This window comes from Rhinolophus sinicus, linkage group LG03 (assembly GCF_036562045.2).
Source record: "Rhinolophus sinicus isolate RSC01 linkage group LG03, ASM3656204v1, whole genome shotgun sequence".
NCBI lineage: Eukaryota > Metazoa > Chordata > Mammalia > Chiroptera > Rhinolophidae > Rhinolophus > Rhinolophus sinicus.
The window spans coordinates 32,113,911-32,139,692 of NC_133753.1; the positions used below are offsets into that span (position 1 = coordinate 32,113,911).

The following is a 25,782-nucleotide window of genomic DNA, read 5'->3' on the forward strand; positions in this document are numbered from 1 at the left end:
GGAACAATGGAGAATTTGTTTACTGGAAAGAAGATATCGGCAGAAGTAGCTTGTCAGATGAAGAAATGGAAGAAAAACGAGGAGTTCAGATTTAGTCGTGTTACATTTGAGATGCCTATTAGACATTGAAGTGGAAATACCAAGTAGGCAGTTAGATATACAAGTCTGGGATTCAGTAGAGGTCTCAGGTAGAGACAGAAATTTGAGTTATGAACATACAGATTGTATGTCATTGCTGAAACTGTGTGAAATCATTCAGGGAGTAAGTATAGATTGGGAAATGAAGTACCCTTACAACTAAGCCCTTGGGTACACTGATATTAAGGAGCTGTGAAGAAAAGGAGAACCAACAAAGATGGCTGAAATGGAGAGTAGTCTATGTATATTTTATGTATTTGTAATAAATTGTATTATTTCTTTTTTTGTTTGGTTTTTGGCTTATAACATTTTTTTTATTGGGGTGACAATTGTTAGTAAAATTACATAGATTTCAGGTGTACAATTCTGTATTACATCATCTATAAATCCCATTGTGTGTTCACCACCCAGAGTCAGTTCTCCTTTCATCACCAAATTCTATTATTTCTTAGGAAAGGATAATTCTGCATAAATCTATTTTCCTTCCAGTTACATCTAAATGAGGATAGTGGTCCTAAATTTGATTTTAGAGAGAGTTTAATATAAAATTAAAGATAAATGCAGTTTGGATATTCTTAAATATAAATAAATATGCCAGGTGAATTGGTTATTATGCATAATTCTTCCTCTCCCCACAGGATCTCACTTTAGATCTAGTTTATTTCCTTTAGTATTAAAATTTATGGGTTTTAAAAATCTGCTTAAAGTTAACTGATGAAATGCTTCTTTGCTTTGATACTTTGTGATTCAGAATTCTTTTATTCAGTGGGGAGTAAATATTAAAGTCACATATCGTCAGAATTGGATGAGGTATTCCCCCAAATGTGTTTCTTCCCAGAAAAAGAAAATCTAGGAAAAATACTCTGAAGGAAGAGACTAATAGCTGAAAACATCAACCAATCAATAAGAATAAAAGTGAATTATTCTTTTCCCAACTAGTTAACCTATCCCCAGTGAAGTCTAAGGGTGCTCTAGAATAGGGAAAAGGAAAATAAAAAGGCTCATAGCTTCTTCCTTAGCCTCTGCCTCTAACTCGATTGCATTCCCAACTCTCCTATTTAAACCTGAATAGATGTGGTTTGAGTTAAGTTAAATTCTGTTTCATTGTCCCTACTCAAAAACTCTCCCTTTGCCCCACCATCAGCCATAGCTTTTGAGACTTTATAAACGAATTTTTCTTCAATCTTTTGTGTATAAATAGTTCCCATCAATAACTGTACGTTTTTCCTTATAGGGTCTAAGTGAAAGAAAAAAAAAGAGGCTAGCATAGGAGAATTTCTTGGTTATTGTTTACTTATTTGGCTCTCCTTGCAATTAACAATTTTTTAAAAAAATTAACAGAAAAATTTAAAAGGTCTGAGTGCCTGATAGAGAGACTGAAGCCACTGTCATCTCTCACCTAGGTTATATCAACAGCCTTTTGACTGGTTTCCCTGTTTCCACCCTTGATCCCTTATTGTCTAATCTCAACATAGCAGCCATCATGACACTACTCTGTTCAAAACCCTTCAATGACTCCCCCTTTGATTCACAATAAAAGTCAAATTTCTTACAGTGGCCTCAGTTCTGCTTGCTCTAGCCCTCATTACTTCTCTCTCCTCTCCCCCTCTGCTCCAGCCACACTGGCCTCCTTGCCAGGTCACATTTCCTCATTAGAGACTTTGCTGTACCTGACCCCCTTGCCTGGTGTATGTTCTTCCCTTGGATATCTGCTTGGCTAATTATCTTATCTCCATCCAGTCTTGCCTCAAATCAGCTTCTAAATAAAGTCCACATTGACTATCGTTTATTTAATACTTTAACCTGCCCCATGCATATTCCCAAACTCCTGATGCTATTTCTGTTACTGTTTTAATTATGATAGACTTGTTTATGCTCTGGGAATGACTTAACCCCCAAATCTCAGCTAACAACAAAAGTTTATTTCTCATTGTGTTACATATTCATTATGAGTTATCCCACAACTTTGTTCTACTTAGAACCTCAGGAACCAGGCTGACGGAAGTTTCCCCATCTTCTGATGAATCTCAACATGTGCCTTCCAGGATCACATCTGTGGGGAAAAGAGAGTTCATAGAATGATTGAAAGTGGCATAAGTCACTTTTTTCCTCAGCTTATTGGTCAAAACTAGTCACCTGGTCCCAATCTAGCTGCAGGTAAACTGAAGATGTAGGAGAAACAGAAGGAATACTTGATATTTTTTCAACACCTGTTCTCTTTCTTTCTCCAAACTTTTTACCATGTTTTATTGTATGATTTATGTATTTTATATTATTTATATACGTATGTATAATTTACATATCTTATGTCTACTATTTGGTGCTTCCCCCCACCAAGAACGTAAGCTTATTCTACCAGAAAACCACACTACTGACAGTGTCTTGTACACAAGCCTTTGCTCACGGTGTTCCTTCCTGCTGTTTGGAATGTCCTCTACCCCCTTTTTTTTTTTTTTCTTTTTTTTTCCCTGTACACACTCCTTTTCTCTAAAGACTAAATCCTACTCATCTTTCAGGACAACTTGAATTTTACTTAATCTATGAGTCTTTGTTTACATCTTTAAACTAAGTTAAATGCTCATTCCTTAGACACCCTCTGAACTTTCAGTATGCTAATATGATAGCACTTACCTCATTATATGGTTACGCATCTGTTTGCCTCATTACCAAGTTTCTCGTGCATATGGAAAAATGGCTAGAAAAATAGGTGGAGCTTAGAAAAGAGGATCTGAACAAGGGCAGTGTACGTCGGATGGAGAAGAGATGACAGAATCAAGAAATATTTAGAAGATAAAATCAGCAAGACTTGGTTATTGGTTGAATATGAGGGATAAGGAAGAAATCAAAGATAATTCATATTTATCATTTAGATTATTACATGTATTATGTTTCCAAATGAAATAGGGAATATGAGAGGAGGCACAAGTTTGATTGGGAGGGTGATGAGTTTGGTTTGAGGTATTTGGGGTTTAACTCCATAGGGACCTCAAGGTGGAGATATGTGCAGTAGTTGGCTGTGTGGTTATTAAACCTAGGGAAATGGATAGGTCTTCGTCATGCTAAGTAGAGGAAAAAATAGGAAAGGTGAGGCTGCAAAAAACTAGTAAGGGCTGAATTCTTACTTATACCAATGTTTAAAGGGCAAGCAGAGGAAGATACAGTCTCTTGTGGGAAACTCAGAAAAAAATATATAGTTAAAGGGGAACCAGGAGAGTGTGATGCTATAAAAATCAAGGGTATTTGGAGTTTCAAGAAGAAAGTTGTGGGCCATATTAAATGCAGTAGAAAAGTCAAATCAAAACAACTATGTTCTAAATCTTTACCATTCTTACAACCCTACTTAACTCCCTTCTTTCAACCTCACTTCTTATTGAACCACCTTGAATTCCTACTGAGTTAAACCATCTTGTCTTCAAATTCTTGAGAAATTTGAAATAATGAGTCATAAATTGCTTCAAATGTGCCTCCCCCCCCCCTTCTTTACAAACTTACCATCTTGCAAGTCTACTCGTTCTTCCTCTCCTCTAATCCCAGGAGAGTCAAAGCCAACTCCTAAACCAGTGCCGTTGATACCAAGAGTTGTCTACATTTTGTTTCTTTTTTATGACCTTCTCCGGTATCCTATCAAATATTTTCTCAATAAGAAATACTTATTAAATACTTAAGTTTCTCAATAAGAAATACTTATTAAATACTTAAATTTAAAATTTTAGTTGAGGGCCAGAAGTGGAAAACAAGTTACAAGGTGTTGAATATTGAATACAAGATGGCGAAATGTCAATAGAAATTGCAGATAGCAGTTACCAATGGGAGTGAGAGCGAGATAATGCTGTCCGCCTCCCTAGGGAAGTGCGGACCCGTACATGCCCAGATTCAGGCAATATTCCCGAGGCACTCTCATTTTTGAGCCATGTGAAAAGTATGTCTGCTACCTGTTTTTATTCTTCTATAACATGCTGGTGGTTGAATCTTTACTGTAGAAGCAAAAATGAGCCAGTTCCAACAAAGAAGAGTGTAAAAACATCAGATTTCATTCACTTGTTCATACATGAAGTATTTCTTGAATGTCTGCTGTGTGCCATGCTTAGGGTTAGTGCTGGGAATAAAATGGAGAATAAAAACTCATAGTTTTTGTTTTTGTGGAATTTTATAGCATAATGATTTGTTTTTAATTTGCTTGTTTATATTTAACCTAATTTATTTAACTAATTTTACTTTTTTTCCCCTTTAGTATCCTCTTATATATGGACTGATTCTTATTCCATGCTGGTGTTCCCTAGTTTGCCTAAGTAGAATTTACATGGGAATGCACTCCATTCTGGTAAGGAAAATGTGTTCATAGTGCTTGATTTTTTTCTGAAATTGACAAGCATTTTAATAATTAATAATTTTTAATCATTTGCAAAGTAATATAAAACATAATTTAGAAAATATAGTTATAAATCTTGTGTTTTGCAAAAAATCAACATGCTTTGTGAAGTTTTAAAATAGTTATCGTGTATGTCATAGAAAGAGTTTCCAGCACCCACAATAACCAAGTATTATACTTAGAATAACATTTCTCCCTTTTTCCAGTCTCAGTTTTATTTTCCTTCTCATTCTCTTCTCTGGCTCTCCTAATGCTGAGTCAAAACCAACAATGTAAATGCAGAAACCAAGGAGAGCTCTACTTAGTATTAATGAAGACCCAGTGACTAGAAACTTAAATGCACTTAAACTATCCTGGTGCCACTTATACTTATATTATTAAACTGTAGTTTTCTTTCCCAACAGTATTTTAGGGCTCACAACAGATATTTTATTTTGAAAATGCAATGCAGTTTTAAAAGCAGCAGCATAGGGACCCTGCACTGTTTTCAGCTACATATACTCACTTCCCTTCCTCTTTACCCCTATTGACATTCCTTTAGTTCTGGCCGGCTTCATCAATTAACCAGATTACTCAACAGCTTCTTAATCAGTAGTCCTACTTCTGGTTTGACACGGCTCCATGTTCAGTCTCCTGTTATAATATACTTCCTGAAACACAAATATGATGCCATACTGAATTATATGATTCCTCAAATGCAAAAGGTGTACCTTTGGGATTGCTGTCATCTCTACTTGAAATGCCCTTCACCTTAGCCTAACTAACTATCCTATACGTTCTTCAAGACTCACAGAAATGCTCTTATTTCCTACCTTTCCCATCTTTCCTTTCTTTCTTTTTCCTTTTTAAATTTTATTGGGGAATATTGGGAACAGTGTGTTTCTCCAGGGCCCATCAGCTCCAAGTCGCTGTCCTTCAATCTAGTTGTGGAGGACGCAGCTCAGCTCCAAGTCCAGTCGCCATATTCAATCTTTAGTTGCAGGTGGCACAGCGCACCATCCCATGCAGGAATTGAACTGGCAACCTTGTTGTTAAGAGCTCGAGCTCTAACCAACTGAGCCATCAGGCTGCCCCCATCTTTACTTTCTTAGTATTAGTTAGGTGACCCTTCTCCCAGAGCATTTTGAGCATAATTCTGGCATAGCACTTACCCTAAACTGAAAGTGCTTTTTTTCCTTATCTGTCACCCACAATAGACAAGCAACGTGAGAAAAGTAACTGTTTTCTCTCTCTCTATCCCTTGCGTCTAGTGTGGTGTCTCTTAACACACTCTGTAAACGTATTATGTATTATATTGTTAGATAAACGATCAGAAAATGGTGGAGATAATATGAACTAATTCACAGAATCCATAAATTTCTAATAAGTTACATAAAATTTTTCTTGTCCTTAACAACTTTCACTTTTAGAATTTTCTGCTTATAAAAATATCTCATTAGGTTTTGTCATAGCTATGGAAATACTGGGTTCCTATTTCTTACTTAGATTGTTTGCCTCTAGCACTTACCCCTTCACTAATAAAATTTCCCAAAGGCCCAAATATGATTGTAATAAGCAAATTATTTGTGTTTGACTTTTTATAATTATTTATATTAATACAAATTGTGAATTTATGTACCGTTCTCTCTCTTTGCTCTTCTTTACTAATTTTATGGGATTAAGTTTCATAGTCTTATATCAAATCTAATTTGTCATAAGAAAATATTATTATCCATCTCTGTGCCTTGTTAGAGTTATTCCTTTCTACTCCCAAAAGTTAGCAATGTCACTCCTAAAGAACTTCAAAATAGTTATGCACCTTTGAGTGATAAAATAAATGAATCCTTGATATTTATTGAAGGAAAAAGATATTAAATACTATTATCTATCCCTAGATTCATTATCACCATAACATGAGTAATAAGAATCTGATTATATTGAATATATATATATTCAATTATGGTGCTCTTTAAAAAAGAGAGAAATATTTAGTGGATTGGTCAGATATTCAAGCTGAGTTTAGTTCATTTTGTATATACCAGATAACGATTGTAAATTATGATTCTGTGTTATAACCACAACTATTCCTCATCAATAATATATTGTTTCTTATTTTATAGTTGATATATGAAATTATATCCATAATGAACTCATTTTTTTACATTTGGGTCTAATATATTCCCACAATTTTTGCTTTTCCTATATTTTGATGTTTTAGTAATTACTTGCTGTTTGAATTATTTTCTCAATCATATTTTGAATCTTCACTGTTTATTGTGAAGTTAGTATGGAACTATAGGCTGTGTGCCCGAGGAGTTTCTAATAGGTGATTAGATACCTTATTATGTAAGTTGATATCTTCATTAACATTAAGAATTCAGTTCTAATAATATGTTCTAAATAATTTATAATGAACACTTCATTCAGCATTTGCTACATGCTTTGTTGTTGTTACAACACAAAGAGTAACAGATTCATTTATTTTTAATATCCACCTACTTCTCTAAATTAATTTTCTTTATCTGCAGAAAAGGAGAGTTACTACATCCATTTTTTTCTTCATTTATGATCAAACCTAGCTCTCAAAATTTAATTTCTTAAAACACAAGCCACTTCAAGTTACTAGACTGAGTACTTGTGAAATTTCTATTTTGTTTCTACATTAATAAAATTATGAATATGTTGTAATTACATTTACCCCAAATATTACTAACATTTTATATGTCTATATATGGAAAAGCTTTTTAGAAAGGTATTATGAGATTGTAAAGTAGTGTCTGTCTCTAACCCTTTTTTACAACAAGAAATAAAAATAAAAACAACCAAGCCAAAAAAAGCAAAAAACCCCTAAAAACATGTTTCAGAGAAAGATCTAGAACAGTTAACACTAAGTTTTAATATTGGTTATTTCTGGATAATAACTGTTAATGTTTATCTGTATTTTCTTGTTTTTTTTTTATAGTTAGTATGTATTACATTTGAATTTTATTATTAAGGATGGATGTTGAAATTTTTGTCGTAAAGAAGATGATCAAACACAATCCATTCCAACAATACATTTTGTTGTTAGAAACCCTCTTTGTATCAGTGGCATATTAAAAATTAGAAGCTTGACACCTGAAATATAACTAAAACAAAACAGAAACAAAAAACAAAAAAACACTAGGAGACAAGCAGAGTTCTAAATTCTAGTCACAACTAATGAATGATTAGACTCTCTTGTTTTATTTCCTCATCAGGAAAAATGAAAAGGAGAAAATTCCAAATTTAATACATAATAAATTTTTATTAAATTTAAGGTATTTGATATTCTCTACCAGAAATTTGATGATAACCCTGAATAATCCACTTAAATGCATAATTGTCAATTAACCTTAAGGGCATAAAATTATAATAAGTTTCTAAAATTGCCAAGTTTCTTTTTGGAAAATTTGCTACGTTGAGTTATGTTTTTAACACTAATTTTCTTCACTGCACACTTTGTGGTGTGATGCTTAAAAGCATTTAGTTAGACATTAATATCACAGCGATAGCCACCATAGTTATATCCTGAACTCAGTCCTTCCTTCTTTCTGGTTTTGTTGCATGGAGGTTCAAAATGCCCTTACTATCCTGGGTAATATCATAAACAATGACTCAATCAAAAAAGGAAGCAGATTTGTATAGTCTTGTAGCAATCTAATATTCTTGGAGATACACAAAAAAAGTAGAGGACACCAAATATTGGATTTTTATGTCATACTGAAATGTATTTCCAGAAGTATAATTGATATGAGTCTTAAGGTATCATAAAAAACATTTTATAGGAATGAACATGTACTTACATCTATAATATAAAAGAACTGTAATTTTAAAAATAGCCGATCGCAGAGCTATTAACCCTGCTTTCATTTAACCTTAAAGTAAATATATATGGTTTTATATAAATAACTCATCAAATGTCATTTAATTAAAATATCTAACTTGGTACACATTCTGAGAATTATAAGGCTCAAAACATTTCCACATTAGCATAAAACTTAAAATTTTGAATCAGTCATGAAATTTAAATAAAAAAATGAAGCAACAGCTACTGTCCTGTGCTTATTCCCCAAGACCTGTGCCTTTAATTACAAATTAGGGAAGAAGGGGTAAGATAGCAAAAGAAGCATAACCTCATAAACTGAAATTATTTGGCAATTGGGGATCTGAAATATGAAGAATAGAGTTTGACAGTCACATAATTTACAATCTCCATATTCAAAACTATGGTCGGTTTGGGTACTTGTTGGATCTTTGAGTAATTGCTGTAAAATTCAATTAACCAAAATTCTTAGGTAACTTTTAGTGTATATCAGTGAGTTTTTGGGGAAGACCTCATGTTCAAAAAAATTTTTGAAAATTTAGTTTCTCTTCACACCCAATATTTAATTCCTAGTGTTGAGAATATTCTTTTTCTTTTTTTAGCCAACAGATGTATTGAGCGCTTTCAGTCTACGAGATTAAATAACTAGCTGTGTGACTTTAGGCTAGTTTTCTTTATTTAAAAACTGGTTAATTAAAATAACCATAAATTTTCATCAAATTTGGACACTTTTAAAGGGATAAATGGGGAACTTTTAATATTTACTTTGGGGACAACAGCAAAATGAGATTGTCCCAGGCAAGCCATATCAGGGTGGTTGTAAGGATTAAATGTGACAATAAATGTAGTCTTACAGCAGTGTTTTTAGTACACAAATTATTACTATTCCCTGAAAAGGTCTTTAGTCTAAGTTGAAATTATGTTTCATCTATTTCTCATACAGAGTTCTTGTCACTCAAAATGTGATGAGTCTAAAGAATTACTTTAACTGTCTTAATTTAACTAACCAAATATTTATTGCCTGCTTACTGTGTGCTAGGCACTGGAGATATATATATATATATATATATAAACAAGATAAAGTCTTTGCCTTTGAGAAATCAGTCTAAATATTAGTATGTAATATAAATATGTAACGCAGTAGTTCTCAACTGGGGCTAAACAAAAGAATCACTGGGTAGCTTTTTTGTAAAAAAAAAAAAATACTGATGCCCCACTCCCACTTCATTGAATTAAATCAGTAATTCTTAGGATTGGCCTAGGCACCAATATTTTTATAAAGTTCCCTGAGTGGTTTTGATGGGGGAGCAAGAGTTGTGAACCTTTGGTCTTGGGGAGAAATAAACAGGCAAAGAAATGGAAAATGATGTGATAACTGTTGTTGCAGGTATGTAGAAGATGGTAAGGAAGCAAAGAGAAGGACGTTCCTTATTATGGGGTAGGAGAAGAAAGTTTATGAAGGAGGTAGATGCCTGAGCAGAATTTTAAAAGATACGTAATAGTTTGCCTAAAATATAGGTGGGAAATGTAATTCCAAAATGAGAGGAAATAGAGTCTACAAATTCATTGTGGGATCTGGCATTGAAGTTTAATGATAGGCAGAAGCCAGCTATGAAATGCTTCATATGTACTAAGAACTTTGAGTACACAAGTGGTATTTATTGCCTTAGTTGATACTTTCCGAGACATTTTGTTAATTATATCTTTCCTACCTACTATAAAAGGAGTCATATAAAACAACTACAATTTTAAATAATCTCACTTCATATTGTAGAATAGGAAAATATCAGTAAAAACTTGTTTTATGTAGAAATAAAAATTTTAAATGTTTTTCTAATACCTATAATACAGTAATTGTTGAGAAACAGTAAAGATATGCATTTACAAATAACTCAGTCGAGTTTATTAAAATGGATAAATTCCTATAAAGGCTTTGTTTATTCATTCATTCATTCATTCATCCATTCAACATATATTTGAGCGTCTACTATATACTAAACTAATTAAAAAGATGGTGGTGAACAAAACAACCTATTTCCTCAAAAATTTTTAGTTGAATATTCAATTCTTAGTCTGTTTAGTAACTGTCTGTATCTTCTGTAGCCGTTTTTATATTCCATAGTTTGGAATTGAATATTGTTTAGAACAATGTTTCAAGCATTGTACTGTTGATTCTGCCAATCGATGACAAAGGTTTTATTGAACTGCTACTGCACAGTGAGAACAATGGCAGGAATTTGGTGTACACTGCAGTCTTAATGTAAAAGGCAAACTTAAAAAACATTTTGAATAATATTCCTTTATGATCTTGCAACAGGAAAGACTTTTTTAAACGAGAAATACTGATAAATATGACTACATTAAAATTTAGAACTTACATTCATCAAAAGATGCCAAAAAGAAAATTAAAATGCAAGCCACCAGTTCCAAAAAGATGTTTATAACACATATTATTGATAGATTTTATTGATAAAGGATTTATATGAAGACTGTATAAAGAAATCATGTAAATCAGCAAGAAGAAAATCCAAAAGAAGAGTTGCCCAAATGACGCAAATATACATTGCATAGAAAAGAAATAGCCCATAAATTTATGAAAAAAATAATAATCAGGAAAATACAACAACTGATGAGAAATAAACTTCTACAAACATTTTAGAAATTTTTTATTGTCTTGTAAAATTGAACATGCATATATCCTATGAGTCTGCCATTCCATTCCTACAAGAAACTCATAGACCCACCCCAGGGAACATCAAAAGAAAGAATATAGTAGCATTGTCAATAATATTCCTGGTCGGCTTAAGAATAGATACCAATTAAGAAAGCATTCAAGTTCAACCATAACCAATGAATTAATCCGAAACCTGAAAACAACGTAAATGACCATTAGTGGGGAAATGGGTAAATTGTGTAAACACAGTAAAATATTACACAGTTGTGAAAGTGAATGCTCTACAACTAAATACAACGAATGAATCTTAAAACTTAATGTTTAGTTTAAAAAGCAAATCAAAGGAGACTCCATACTGTATGATAACATTTTTTATAAAGCTCAGAAAGAAGCAAAAGTAGGTAATATTTTGTTTGGAGATATGTGATAAAACAGTTTTTAAAAACAGATATTTATTGAGCCAAAAAAAGTATATAATGGAGAATGCAGAGTGATAAAATTGGAAGATAGCACACCAGTAGATTCAGAGTACTGGTAATATAGTTCTTTTTTGGGCAGTGATTTCATAAATATTAATTTTTTAAATTCATATGCACACCACATGTCTTTTTATGTGTACCAAATATTACATAGTAGAAAATTTCAGACAGGAAAACCTTAAGCAACTAGTCCCCTTAACTGTGTTGAATGATGTTGAGTGACCATTGTTATTGGCATCGTAAAGACAACTAGTATGAAAAGAGTGGTGTCAGTGCAGTGATGAGTTTAGGGGGGAAAAAAGAGGTGAGGAAGTGGAGGCAGTGAATATATGCAACTCTTGATAAAATTTTCAGTAACAGAGAGTAGATCCCATAGGTTTTTGTTTTGTTTGTTTTAAGATGGAAATTCTGAAACGTTTTTGTTCATGTCAGGAATGATTCAGAAAGGAAAGTTCTTAACAATAAATAGTTTTATTTCCTCCAGTAAACCATTATCACCTACCCAATTGTTCATGCCTAAAGCGAAGAATCATCTTTGATCCCTTCTGCTTCTCTCCCACATTTAATCTATCACCAGGTTGAAGTGTCAGCTCTAATTTTAAAATAGTTTACAAATCCATCTGTGTATTTCTCTTCATGTAGCTATGGACCATGTCTAGAGTGAACCACTGCAGTAGCCTCCCACCAGTGTGTCCAGTGGTCTCCTGTCCATTCCATACTTTTCCTCTATAATTCATTCTATACACAGCAGATGGAATGTTACACTCTTACTTTGGAATCTTTCAATGGTTCCCTATCACTTTTGAAATAAAATTTAAACTCCTTGCCTAGACTACAAGGGCCCTTCATGATTTGGCCTCTGCCTGTCTCTTTCCTTTGCTCACTATTTGAGCCCCACTGGATTTCTCTCAGTTCCTTGCGTTCACTAGGTTCTTTTCTGCCTCAAGCCCTTGACACTACACTTAATATTCCTTCTACATGGAATACTTTTCTTTAAATCTAAAGATAGGACTGACTTGTTTTTGGAATCAGGTCTCTGCTCAAGTGTCAACTCCTCACACAGGTTTCCCTCATCACTCCAATACGGCCTTTCATCATGTTATCCCTCTGTCCTTTTTCAATTTTCTGCATAACACAACTATCTGAAATTACAATATTTATCTACTTTTTACTTAAAGGGTTATTGTCCATCTTCCCCACTAAAATATCAGCTTTATGACAGCAGGAATTTTGTCATTTATTAAGCAATGTATCCTCAGTCCTTAAAATAGTGCCAGGCATACGTGGGTACTTAACAAGTATTTGTTCAGTAAATTAATGAAAGAATGAATGAATGAGAAAAGGAAACTACCCAGGCTTTGTATCTTCTTTAATTATGGAAATAATTATATATTGAAATCATGAAAATGAAGATGGATTCTTTATAAAATACGTATACTCTTCCCAGAAATCAAAACTTCATAATTTAAGCATAGTTAATTGTTCGGGATCTGAATGTAAATTTGTGATATATTAAAAATAAATAAATAAATAAATAAATATATATATATATATATATATATACACATATATATATATTTATATGTATGTATATGTACACACACATACACACATATACATATATACACATGTATTTACTTAAATTTAATATATATATACTTTTAAATTACATTGCAAGTTAATTTATAAAAGGGTAGAACTATGAAAACAGTTCTTTTATTATTATTAATAAATATTTTTATTGTCATTAAAACAGTTTTTAGGCCAGTTTGTAAAATTTACTTCGAGAATGTGATACATTTTAAAAATTTATATCTATTAACATTTGAAATGTGAAATATATATATTTTAGATGCCAAAAATAGTATTCTACTAAACAGCTCTACTTTTCTCTTTCCCCAGGATATTATTGCTGGATTCCTATATACCATTGTAATCTTAGCTATCTTCTATCCATTTGTGGACCTGATTGACAACTTCAACCAAACTCACAAATATGCTCCATTAATCATCATTGGGCTTCATTTAGCCTTGGGGATCTTTTCTTTTACTCTTGATACCTGGAGTACATCCCGAGGAGACACAGCTGAGATTTTAGGAAGTGGTGCTGGAATTGCCTGTGGATCTCATGTTACCTATAACATGGGTCTGATATTAGATCCTCCTCTGGATGCATTACCTTTGGTTAGGCCCCCCATTACTGTAACTCTGTTTGGAAAAGCCATATTGCGGATCTTCATAGGGATGGCATTTGTACTAGTAATCAGAGATATAATGAAAAAGATCACGATTCCTTTAGCCTGTAAAATCTTCAATAAACCATGTGATGATATTCGAAAAGCAAGACAGCACATGGAAGTTGAACTTCCCTATCGGTATATTACCTATGGAATGGTTGGTTTCTCTATCACATTTTTGATTCCTTACATATTTTTCTTTATTGGTATCTCTTGATGGAAAAATATTGTTTATGATGAGAAAGGAGGGTATCAGTTTTTGATATCTAAAATATATTCTAGTTAAAAGCCAAATCAGAGTTAGGCTTTTACAGGAATTTAACTTAAATAATTATTTAAGTAAATTCCTAAGAGTTGGTGCATTTTATCATTGCACATCAAGATATTGTTTTAGGTGAGCTGAGCTATTTCAACACTGAGAAAAAGTATCCATTTAGAACGTTCATGTAATATTTGGAGAGTTTTGTGCTGTTATGGATTCATTATATATAATATGTATTAAGGTACATAATATGCAATTATATATCTAATATATGTTATATATAAAATACTATACCTAAGTTTTTTAAACTGTGGGGGTGTATTATAAAATCAATAATAATATGCAAACAGTTGTGCCTGTGTATTTGGACTTAATACAGGTATGTTTTTATTAACAGATATATTTAATGTTTATTTATTATGGTAGCCATTTCCTAATTAAATTGCAGAATTATTCGACCAGAATTCATATGCTACCATATATTGATTTACTGCCTCTTTTTACACTGCCATCACCTTTCATGTTAACCCATGATGTTGAACATGGGAGGCATTTTTAATGGACCAAATTTTCAGAAAAATTAGTTTTGGGATTCCTTTTTTTCCCCAGTTCTGTATACTGTGTTGAATGTACTTTATTTGCAGTTGTTCTGACATCAGTTTAATAATTCAGGTACTGAGTTTTATTGCTTGCTAATTGTGCCTTTCTGTTGCTGTATTGAGAAATGCCATGTATACTGTGATATAAAAATAAGATGCTAACTTAATCTTAAGTTACATATAATCAGGCAAATATTTTAAAAATGTAAGTCCAGCTAACAGGACTAGAAGTAAAACACACTCAATTCTTTAGCCTTTGTTTAGAAAGAAATGTGGAATGGGCTAAACTCACTAATTTATGGAGAAACTAAATGGATAAATATTTACTTTTTTCTAGGTATTTTTCTGTGCATTGGTAAATTATAGGATCAAGATATGTTTTTTTTTTTACATTGTCTTGATTGTTTATTTATAGTGCAGGTAGGTGTTCCAGTGAATGGAAATGTAATTGAAATGTTTAGATGGGACAATGCACATGCTTCATGTGTAAACAAGCCATTTTCCTACATTATTTGGAAAGGATTGGATTTAGCAGTTACTTTTTAATACCCACTTATTAGCTACTTATCGTAAATTATAAAATCTAAAAGTATCAGTATTTAGATCCTATTTTTTCAACTTTTATTTTCACAGTGGAAAATTTGGGTGTAGTATTAAACTATTCTTTATTCTGTCTGTGCCTTTATATTTTGAAGTGTAATAATAATTAGGTTAACATTAAGTTTATTTGTAGTGTTTCATAAAGAGGAGAATTAACTTTCCATATAAATGAGCATCAGGTATGGAATTACTTTAGTGCAATATCTGTCTGATTATCCAGAAGTATCACTTAAGATGTTTCTATTTTGGGCAGCATAACTATTTGAGCTCATATTTTTATAATTCTGATTGAGAATTTAGGGATATGGTCATTTTTACCAATACTGAATCTGATAATTTTAAATAAAGTAACTAAATTTGGGACCTTTACCTAATAGTTAAAAGGAAACCAAGGCACCTGGGAACACATCAGTACATTGGAAAATGTGCAAAGAACTTTTCTTTCAAAATGTGTTTAATCAAATTTTAGGGACAATATCCTATAATTTGGGTCTATGCTATCTTACTAATTTTTATATCTAGCTTTAAAGATATTTGGAAAAACTCCAGATTTTTGGGTTTTATTATTTTCTGTTCAATGATAGTTTCATGCTAAATGTATTTAAAAATAAAAGCCAAATGCAGGATTGGAAGGTGTTTTGTTTTGTTTGCCTTCTATGCATTTGTCTCTGTGTTATCTGGTAGAGATTTATAAAGTGTCCAGGATCTTCATTTTAGCAGGCATTCCTTCTGGAGCATTTTATTCAAAGTCAAGAATACTGTTTTCAGTACTAGAAGACATTGAAAAAAAGGTTCAAACTGGCTTTGGACTCCATTTATGATCATTCTGACATTGTACTTTTAGTGAAGTTTCATAATTTCTTTAAAAACATATATATAAAACATGTTTCAGTAAAATCTGTCAACTATTGTAGGCAGTTGACTGCTAATCCATTAATTCGGGAATTATAATTCTAGGAACAGTTATTTTTTCAAGTAAAATAAACGGATATTTCACTTTTGGATTTTAAAATGCATAATATGTGAATTTAAAAACTAGGTCTTCCAGAATCTCATCATAAGACTGAATATAAAGCAGTGCTACTACAGACTTACATAATTATTTTTTTTTATTTACTAGCTTTATTTATAAGTAAATTTTAAAAATGTGTCTTTCAGAGACAACATAAAAATTAATTCAGTGGTATGAATACAATTTAAAGGCAAGTTTTCATAAAACATTTGATAAAGATAAGTATGTAAATACTAACATGTTTTTATTTTGAATATATAATCACAATTTTATACAGCAAAGTTTTTTTATTGCCAAAGCAATTTCTTTTTTTGTTAATTAACAATGTTTACTCTAGATTTAAAAACCTAACTGTTTAATCGGGACATCAAGAAGGGCCAATTTTAAAAATTCAATTTTGCAGTTGAATATGTTTTTTCTGAAGAGAGCTGCTGTTTGCTAAGGAGATTTTTAAGAAAGAGAAGAGAAAGAGTTATTGAACATAGTATGAGAAAGAGTAATTGAACATAGTATGCTGGATATTTTGTCAAATTTTGGTCATGTTCTTCTAGAGTACATGTAAGTTAAAAAAACTTTCACACTTGAATTTTAATTAGTTATATGAGCTATAAATAGCACAATAATAAGTTTTAACATGCTATTTGTAATGGACATTCTAGGAAGCTCTTAATTTTTTTTTAATAGTTTCAGGTGTACAAAACAATGTAATAGACATTTACACCCCTGACAGATGGGCACTTGTCTTATTAGGGAGACCACTTCACGGATGGTGTAGATGTCTGATCACCTCACTGTACACCATAAGCTGAAGCTGAATAATACTGAATTCAACTGTAATTTTATATATATATATATGGTCACAGAATATGGAGTACAGCATAGGGAATAAAGTCAGTGGAATTGTAACAGCTATATATCATGTCAGGTGGGTAGTAGATTGGGGGACGGGAGTTATTTTGTGAAAGCTCTCTATTATTAAGCCCACCAGACCACTACAGATCTTTATAAAACATTTCTTTCTCGTGAGACACACAATATGGAAAATTCAAAGAAAAAATAAATGAAACTTTTTAAAATAAAAGTGTTTACAGAAATGAACACTAACTAGTTGGTATTCCCTAATGTGTCCTTTTTTTCCTTTCATCATCTTTAGTCTTGGTGCATTTTCCATGAATATCTAAAAAGCCCAGCTGTAGTACTGCAAGCAACAGGATATGACAGAATATGTTTGTTTTTTTATGGTTTTCCCCACCATTTTCTGAAAGCCAAATGAATTTTAAAATTGCTTTATGACCTGTACTAACAGATTGTATCATGATACCTTCAACATCATTAGATTTATTTTCAACCTTAAATGTCATAAAGTCCATTATCTCAGGTTTTGTAAGTTCATACACTTATCAACAGATTCATAGAAACAGATCAAACTGGTGGTTACCAGAGAGGGTGGGTGGGAAGGTGGGTGAAAAAAGGTGAAGGGGAGTATAGTCAATAATGGGGTGATACCTGCGTACTGTCAGATGGTTACTAGACAGTATACTGATTACATCAGAGGTCTATAAATGTCAGATCACTATATTGTATGCCTGAAACCAATATAGTGTATGCCAGCTATACTTAAAAAAAATTCCAAAACTTACCAGTTATGTGGTTTGTAGTATTTGTTTATGAGACATAAAATGGATTCTCTTTTTTTTAAAAAAAGTACCAGAAGAGGTAGTATTACCTCTTCAGATTTGAGGTTTATCCCTTGTCCTAAATCTATTATAGCACATATTTATGTATTACCTTTAAAATTTTTGTCTTCATCTCCATCGTGTAAGCTCCGGGAGGAAAAACAGTTTGTACCTGTATTTACTCTGCATCCTGGGACACAGCAGGCATTCAGTTACTATATGTTGAATGAATACTGAATCCTTAGGCAGGCGCTAGCATGTGCATTTTTCTGGGGAAAAATTCTACAACTTTCATCAGATTCTCAAAGAGGTCAGTGATCTAAAACAGTTTAAAAGCATGTAGGTGTCTACCTTTTACTTCTTGTTTTAGCTGTTTTAAAAGTTTAGGCTGCAAATAAATGCTTCCAATTTATCTGGTAAGAATTTTGTCGTTCTATGCAAATATTTAAAGGATAATTTAGATCCTTGAAATGTTTTGCATGTAATTACTACAATTCACTGTTGTATAGAATGTATACAAATTAAATTTAAGATACTATTTTCTTTAGAGTTAAAACCAAATCCAAAAAGAAAATATTCTGTATATATAGGGATATAACTTTCGTTTTTAGTTAAGATATAAATGTGTTCATGAGAATATTACTTTGTACACTTGATCTTTAATCTTTAATATAACCAACTACTTCACAATCTGTGATAGTTACAATTAAATTGTTATTTGTAATTAAAATGTAAATGAGATATATGCAGGGCCCAAATATCAATTTTTTTACTTAAGCACATATAAAGGCTCCCCTGGTCCCAAAGATCTCCAGGCCTAGAAATTTTTAATTGAGTATAATTGACATATAACTTCATATTAGTTTTAGGTTTGCAACATAATGATTTGATATTTGTGAAATGATCACAAGAAGTGTAGTTTACATATGCCCCTATATATAGTTACAAATTGTTTTTTCTTTTAATAAGGACTTTTAAGATCTCTCAGCAACTTTCAATTATGCAATACAGTAGTATTATCTATAGTCACCATGCTGTGCATTACATCTCCATGACTTATTTTATAACTGAAAGTTTGTACATTTGCATCCCCTTCACCCATTTCACTCATACCCCTCCATCCCAGGTTTATGGGACTCAATTGGAATTGATGGCAATAACATGGATTCTAATTCCCCTAGTATTTAAAGGGTACCCCCTCTTCCATCTTGGTTGATTTAAGGGATAAAATTCACCAAACTTATTTTAGTGGATAGTATTATTTTTGCTCCTTTCTGATTGAAATGCTCTGATAATGCTCTTAAAATAGTAAAAGTAAAAAAACTGAAGTAATCCTCAAAATTTTCTACTTTGCAAAATGTTTCAAATAGTTTTACAAAATAAATACTTTAAAAATATTTTCCTCTTGGCAATGTATTCCCAAAATTTTATTTATTCATTGACACAAGCTGTAAATTTAAAAAATTAACATATAACTATATAACTTAATTTATAAATATCATTAATCAATTATAAACCCAAATGTAACGTTTACATCTGAAATATTTTTCTGCCTTTCCTAAAAATAGTCTACATTTTCCCACTATGCTATATATATTAAGGGTGATTGTAGAGTTATAAGTATTTTATATAAATGGGATCTTAGAACCCATGTATATGGCAACTTCTTACCCGATTCATAAATCTATAATATTAGCAGATAATCATGTGCAATCTTAAATACTTGCTCAGTCAGGCAGACTCTAACTTTATGATGCATTGTTGAGTAGTTCTAAGGGAAATAAAATTTTGATGGACTAAGAGCAGGGTGGTGGGTCAGAGGATACATTTTAGAAAGAAGAAATAGGATGAATCAATACATGGAAATGGGATTGTACTAGACATGTTTGGCAAAGAAATGGATTGCAGTTTGTCTGGAGTATCAAAGTACCTGGAAGGGAGAAGTAGGATGTAAAGCTGAAAAGTTTGTTTAAATGATCAGTACACAAGGGTCTAGTGAAGCATTGCCTTTCTTTACCAGTAGAAGAATTGCACTATTTACTGCTCACTTAGCTTGTGGATGAAATTTCACTCAGTGGAAGGTAATCAAAACTATTATTTGATTGATAACTTAATTATGAAGTAATTGTTTCTTTTAAAAATCTGATGAAAGACAATGATGTGTTTTGCTCTAAGTCTTGTTTACTTATTAAGAGGGGAAATAAGGCAATTTCTTATATTCTGGGTTTTATATAAAGCTCAAGGCCTTGAGTTTTAGTGACAGGAATCGTGACTGCTGTAATTGCAGTTATTTAGAGGAGGAGCCCCCAGAGAGTTAGGAGAACTTTGTGAAGTTACACCCCCCCCACCTGTTAGTTTGCAATCTCCTTAGGCGCGTCCCTTCTGTAATCCGAAACATAAGGAAGGCAGGGAGAGACCAAAGAAAGGGGCAGGCTATTCCAGATTGGTAGGTGGCAGGTTTAAAAAGCTTGTCTTGGGCAGCGAGTACAGCTTTGTACCTGCCTCCCAAATCTTAAAAGTATATAGAGGCCCTAACTGGGGTAATTAATATACTGTCCAAATGGTCTCAACGATATCTCATTTTCTCAAGGCTGTATCCTTGGGGCAGCTAATGGGAACAGGGAAGGCAAGAGGAGCATACATTCCGGAGATTGGAGGGCTGAGGAGCCTCTAATTGCCCAGGTCCAGCTTGCAGGTCAACCAGCAATCACATCTTGAGGACCTCCTCCACCACCACCACCTTCCAAAACCTCGCTAGAGGGTTGTAAAGCAAGCTAATGACATGTCCGGAAACCTGGTAACAGACCGTGAGGAAATGCAGAACGATAAGGAAGAGTCTACAGACCAGCGACAAGGGGCCTTTATATGTTCTCCATGCAGGACTCTGGGGTTTCCAGGCATGCTCTGGGATTAACGTTCGTGTTCTTCAATTTATGACTTATCCCACCATACTTGAGACCATCAAATTTCATCTGTGGATTGATCTAAGAATCTATCACACATGTGACTAACCACAACTGCTTGCTTGGGACATGAAGATTGTGAGGTGATGTAGGAAGGATGTTTGCTAGTGAAGTCACAGAGACCATACCTATGTGTGAGGTAATCTACAATACACCCATGATCACCAATTTTTCTGATTCAAAATTGTTCAAGAAGGTTCTTTCTCATCAGGGGTGTGTGTGTGTGTTTCTGTTACCAATTTAAAAGACATATGACCATATTGTCTTACATTTACTTTAAAATTAGCCCTCAAACATGTTACTAGACATTGCAGATCAGCAAGTAGAGCCAGCCATTCCATATGTATCGTATCACACACTGCAACTCTCATGCCAACTTTGGTGACTTTTCCATGAGACAGTTTCCTAAGTAGAAAGGAAAGATTATAGATTTCTGTCTTTGGGGGCTTTAAAGTGTTCCATGGCCATGATATGTTACACCTTATTCTTGCCCTTGCAAATCTATCATGAAGCTGGCTTCAGTTTCTAGGTTTGCAAGCAGTGGTGTTTTTTTCAAATCCGGACCCTGCCATTTTACAGAACTCTTGTTCATTATGAAAATTTCTGTGTATGAATTCCATTCTGCATGAAGATGCTGGTGCCAAACTGGCCTTGACTTTCATATTCCCATTTGTGTCTGTTTTCTCCAATAAACACAGGGACAAAACAGGTACGTTGGATAAAACAAATAGACTCAAGCCACTGTTACAGAAAAAGAAGTCTGAGGACGAGTATTTTGTTTTGACTTGCTTTGTCTTTGTAATTTGCTGTACCATTGGGCACTAGCTCTGTCTTCTGAGACCTGATTTCCTGACATCTAAAATGAAGAGGTTGGACTTGATAGTCTCTAAGATTCCTTTCAGTGTTAAAATTTAATAAACTACTAGACCAAGCATGCAAAAACAAAGGGAATATTTCTATTTTATTAGGATACAAAAATTTAACAACAAAAACAGTATTTTAATCCACTTTCACTGAGGAAGTAGATCTTGTACTGTCCGTAAAAAGTTTTGTACACTCCTCTAAGAAAGTTAGAAGTTTTTCCAAACAGAAGCAATGAGTTAATTGCTTTAGAAAGGTCATAACATGAAAAAAAATAGAGAAGAAAATCTCTTTTGGGAATCTCATTCAGAAGTGAAAAACCAAAAGAATGCTGGATAAAGAATGTAAAACGACCTCGTTACAAGCATAAACCTCATATGAACCTTGAAGATTCATGTGATGTTTTAGAAAATAAGACCCTTGTATTCAAGACATTTGCAGAGCACATTATCAAGTTGTATTTTTTTAAAATGAGCAGAACATAATGTTACTACCTTTGTTCATTAGAACATTTCTAAAATTTAATAATGCTTATTACAGAAAATTATTTTTAAAGGATATTTCATAAGTTCCGTTAGAAAACATGAAGCTATTCTTGAATGTCAATCAACTGTTTTCTTATATAGAGAAATTCTCACAGAAATGAGAAGTTACTTTCCACAGAAAATTACAGAAGATATATACGGACAGAAGTCCCCTTTTGCTCATTATAACAATTGCATTCCCCTCCCAGAAGTAACCACTGTTACTATTTTGGAGTTGGTTTTTTTCTGTGTGTATGTATTCACATATGTTGAAATATATAATTGTATTTTATAAAGGTTGGGTTTTTAAAACAAAAACAGGATATTGTACATATTCTTCTGCAAACCACTCCCCTCTTTTTTTTTTTCAATTAATGCTGTGTCTTGGAGTTCATATAGAATTTCTCTCTTAGAGTTATTGTTTTTATCCTGAAACATGAACCTCTCCCTATCTTCTAAATACTGCCAACAACATACAAACATGCTCTGCTCCATTCTCTGTTCTCTTTTACTTCTTGAGAATCGTCTGTATTTTTCTGTCTCCACTTCCTCACCACCCAGTACTTCTGTTTTGTTTTAGAATTCAAGAATTACAAAAAAGTTAAAAGAATATAATAACTATATTCCCCCTACCTGGAATGAACTACCCTTAGTATTTGGTCATATTTACTTCCAGTCTATTTCATTTTTTAAGTTGACCTATAATTGACATATAACCTTATATTTGTTTCAGGTGTACACATAATGATTTGAAATATGTGTATTATGAAAAATGAACACCACAATGTCTAGTTAACATCCATCACTACACGTAGTTACAAATTTTTTTCTTATGATAAGATCTTTTAAGGTACATTCTCTCAGTAACTTTCAAATATACCGGGGGTGCCAAAAAAATACATATGACTTGTATTCATCTTTTGTTATCGGTATATATTGACTATTACAATTTTAATAACAGTTTTTTCCTTTCTTAAAATTTGTATACGTTTTTTTGACACCCTCTATATATAATGCAGTGTTATTAACTCTAGTCACCATGCTATATATTATATCCCCATGACTTATTTATTTCATAACTGTAAGTGTGTGCCTTTGGACCACCTTTACCCATTTCAACCACCCCCACACACACACCCCACTTCTGACAACCACCAATCTGTTCTCTGTATCTGTGAGTTTGGTTTTTGAGTTTGTTTTTTGTTGTTTTTAGTTTCCTCATATAAGTGAGATCATATGGTGTTTGTCTTTTTCTGACTTATTTCATATCACAAATAGCAGGGTTTCCTTCTTTGTTATGGCTGAATGGTATTCCATTATATATGTGTGTGTATGTACAAATATACAAATATACACACATACACCACAGTTTCTTTTTCTATTCATCCATCAATGGACACTTAGGTTGCCTCCATGTCTCAGCTATTGCAAATAATGCTGCAATGAACGTGGAGGTATAGATATCCTCTCGAGTTAGTGTTTTTGTTTCCTTTAGATAAATACCCAAAAGTGGAATTTCTGGGTCATATGGTAGTTCTATTTTTAGTTTTTTGAAGAACTTCCATACATTTTTCCACCTGAGCTCCACCAATTTACAGTCCCACCAACAGTGCACAAGGGTTCCCTTTTCTCCATATCGTCACCACTTTTTAGTATATGTGCTGCCGAAGCGAGCACACGTCACCACTTTTTAATTTTTGTCTTTTTAATATTAGCCATTCCAATAGGTATGAGGTGGTATCTCTTTGTGGTTTTGATTGGCATTTCCCTGATGATTAGTGATCCAGTCTATTTTTAAAGAATTAAAGCTTTACAGATGATCCTAAAGCATCTTTTAATGAGTGCCACATTCCCATCTACTCGCGTGGTTTACAGAGGCAATTATTATCGTGAGTCCTTTCAGTCCATTTTTGTACTTGTATGTACATCTCCATAACCAATATAGACTTTTGTGTTGTTTTTAATTTACACCAATGATATCATTCAACAATTGCTTTTCTTCACTCCGTATGATGTTTTTGAGATATATCCATGTTTATAATGTATAGATCTAATTCACTTGTTACCTACTACAGTTGACCTTTGAACAACACAGGGGTTCGGGGCACTGTCGTCCACTTGCCCCCTTCAGTTGAAAATCTGCATATAACTTTTGACTCCCCCAACACTTAACTACTAATATCCTACTGTTGATTGGAAGCCTTACCGATAACATAAACAGTAGATTTGCACATATTTTGTGTGTTAGATATATTGTATACTGTATTTTTATAATACAATAAGCTAGAGAAAAGAAAATGTTAAGAAAATCATAAGGAAGAGAAAATATATTTACAGTGCTGTACATATTTATTGAAAAAAAAATCCATGCATAAGTGGACCTGTGCAGTTAAACTCAAGTTGTACAAGGGTCAACTGTATATAGATAGTATTTCATCATATAATTATGCCACAATTGATTGATCTACTCCTCTAAAGTGGAGAATCTAGATTATCAGTATTTTTCTTTAAAACAATTAATAGACGATTTTTTTAGAGCAGTTTTTGGTTCATAGTTAAATTAACAGAAAAGTACATAGAGGTGTCACATCTCCCTGGCTCATGCCCCACACCTCACACAGCCTCCGCTGCCATCATCATCCTGCACCAGTACATTCTGTGGGTTTGACAAATTTGTAATGACATGTATCCGTAATACAAAGGTAATTTCAGTGCCCTAAAAATCCCCTTGCTCTACCTGTTCCTCCCTCCCCCAAACCTCTCACAACCACTGATCTTTTTACTGTCTGCATAGTTTTGCCTTTTCCAGAATGTCATATAGGTGGGTCAAACAGTAGTAGCCTTTTCAGATTGGCTTCTTTCAGATAATAATGTGCAATTTTATGTTAAAATAATAATATGCTTCAATGTACAACACAAAGAGTGAGCCCTAGGGTAAACTATGAGCTTTAGTTAATAATATCAATATTGACTCATCAATTATAACAAATGTATCATATTAAGGCAAGATGTTAATAATAGAGGAAGTTGGGGAGGGGATTAGAGGACATACGGAAACTATTTTTCTCTCAGCTTTCTGTAAACATAAAATTGCTCTAAAAAAAACTCAAATAAAATAGACAAGAATTAACTTAAAATGCATCAACTAAATTTAAGAGCTAAAACTATAAAATTCTTAGAAAACATAAGAATAAATATTTGTGACCTTATATTAGGCAATAATTGATTATATATGATACTAAAAGTACAAGCAAAAAAAAGAAAAAATAGATAACATGGACTCCATGAAAATTAAAAACTTTTGTGCCTCAAGGACACCACCAAAAAAGAGAAAAGACATTCCATAGAGTGGGAGGAAAATATTTGTATCACGTATCTGATAAGGGTCTAGTATCCAGGATATACAAAGACCTCTCAATTCAATTAACACAAAGATTAATAACCTAATTTTTAAAATAAGCAAAGGATTTGAATGACATTTCTCCAAAGAAGATATACAGGTGACCAATAAGCTCACGAAGAGAGGCTCAGCATCACTAGTCATTAGGAAACTGCAAATCAAAAC

General features: G+C 32.8%; 2 protein-coding genes across 2 annotated transcripts in view; both read left to right on the plus strand.

The window, feature by feature from the left end:
* Positions 1-15,807, plus strand: part of SGPP1 (sphingosine-1-phosphate phosphatase 1) — a 30,743-nt gene extending 14,936 nt beyond the window's left edge. The window contains exons 2-3 of the mRNA XM_019733535.2: positions 4,370-4,459; positions 13,386-15,807. Coding sequence (XP_019589094.2) covers positions 4,370-4,459; positions 13,386-13,937 — 642 coding nt within the window. The 3' untranslated portion in view covers positions 13,938-15,807. The remainder of the gene's footprint in view (positions 1-4,369; positions 4,460-13,385) is intronic.
* WDR89 (WD repeat domain 89) overlaps positions 1-25,782 on the plus strand; it is a 110,770-nt gene that overhangs the window by 11,843 nt on the left and 73,145 nt on the right. The gene's annotated exons all lie outside the window — the stretch shown is intronic.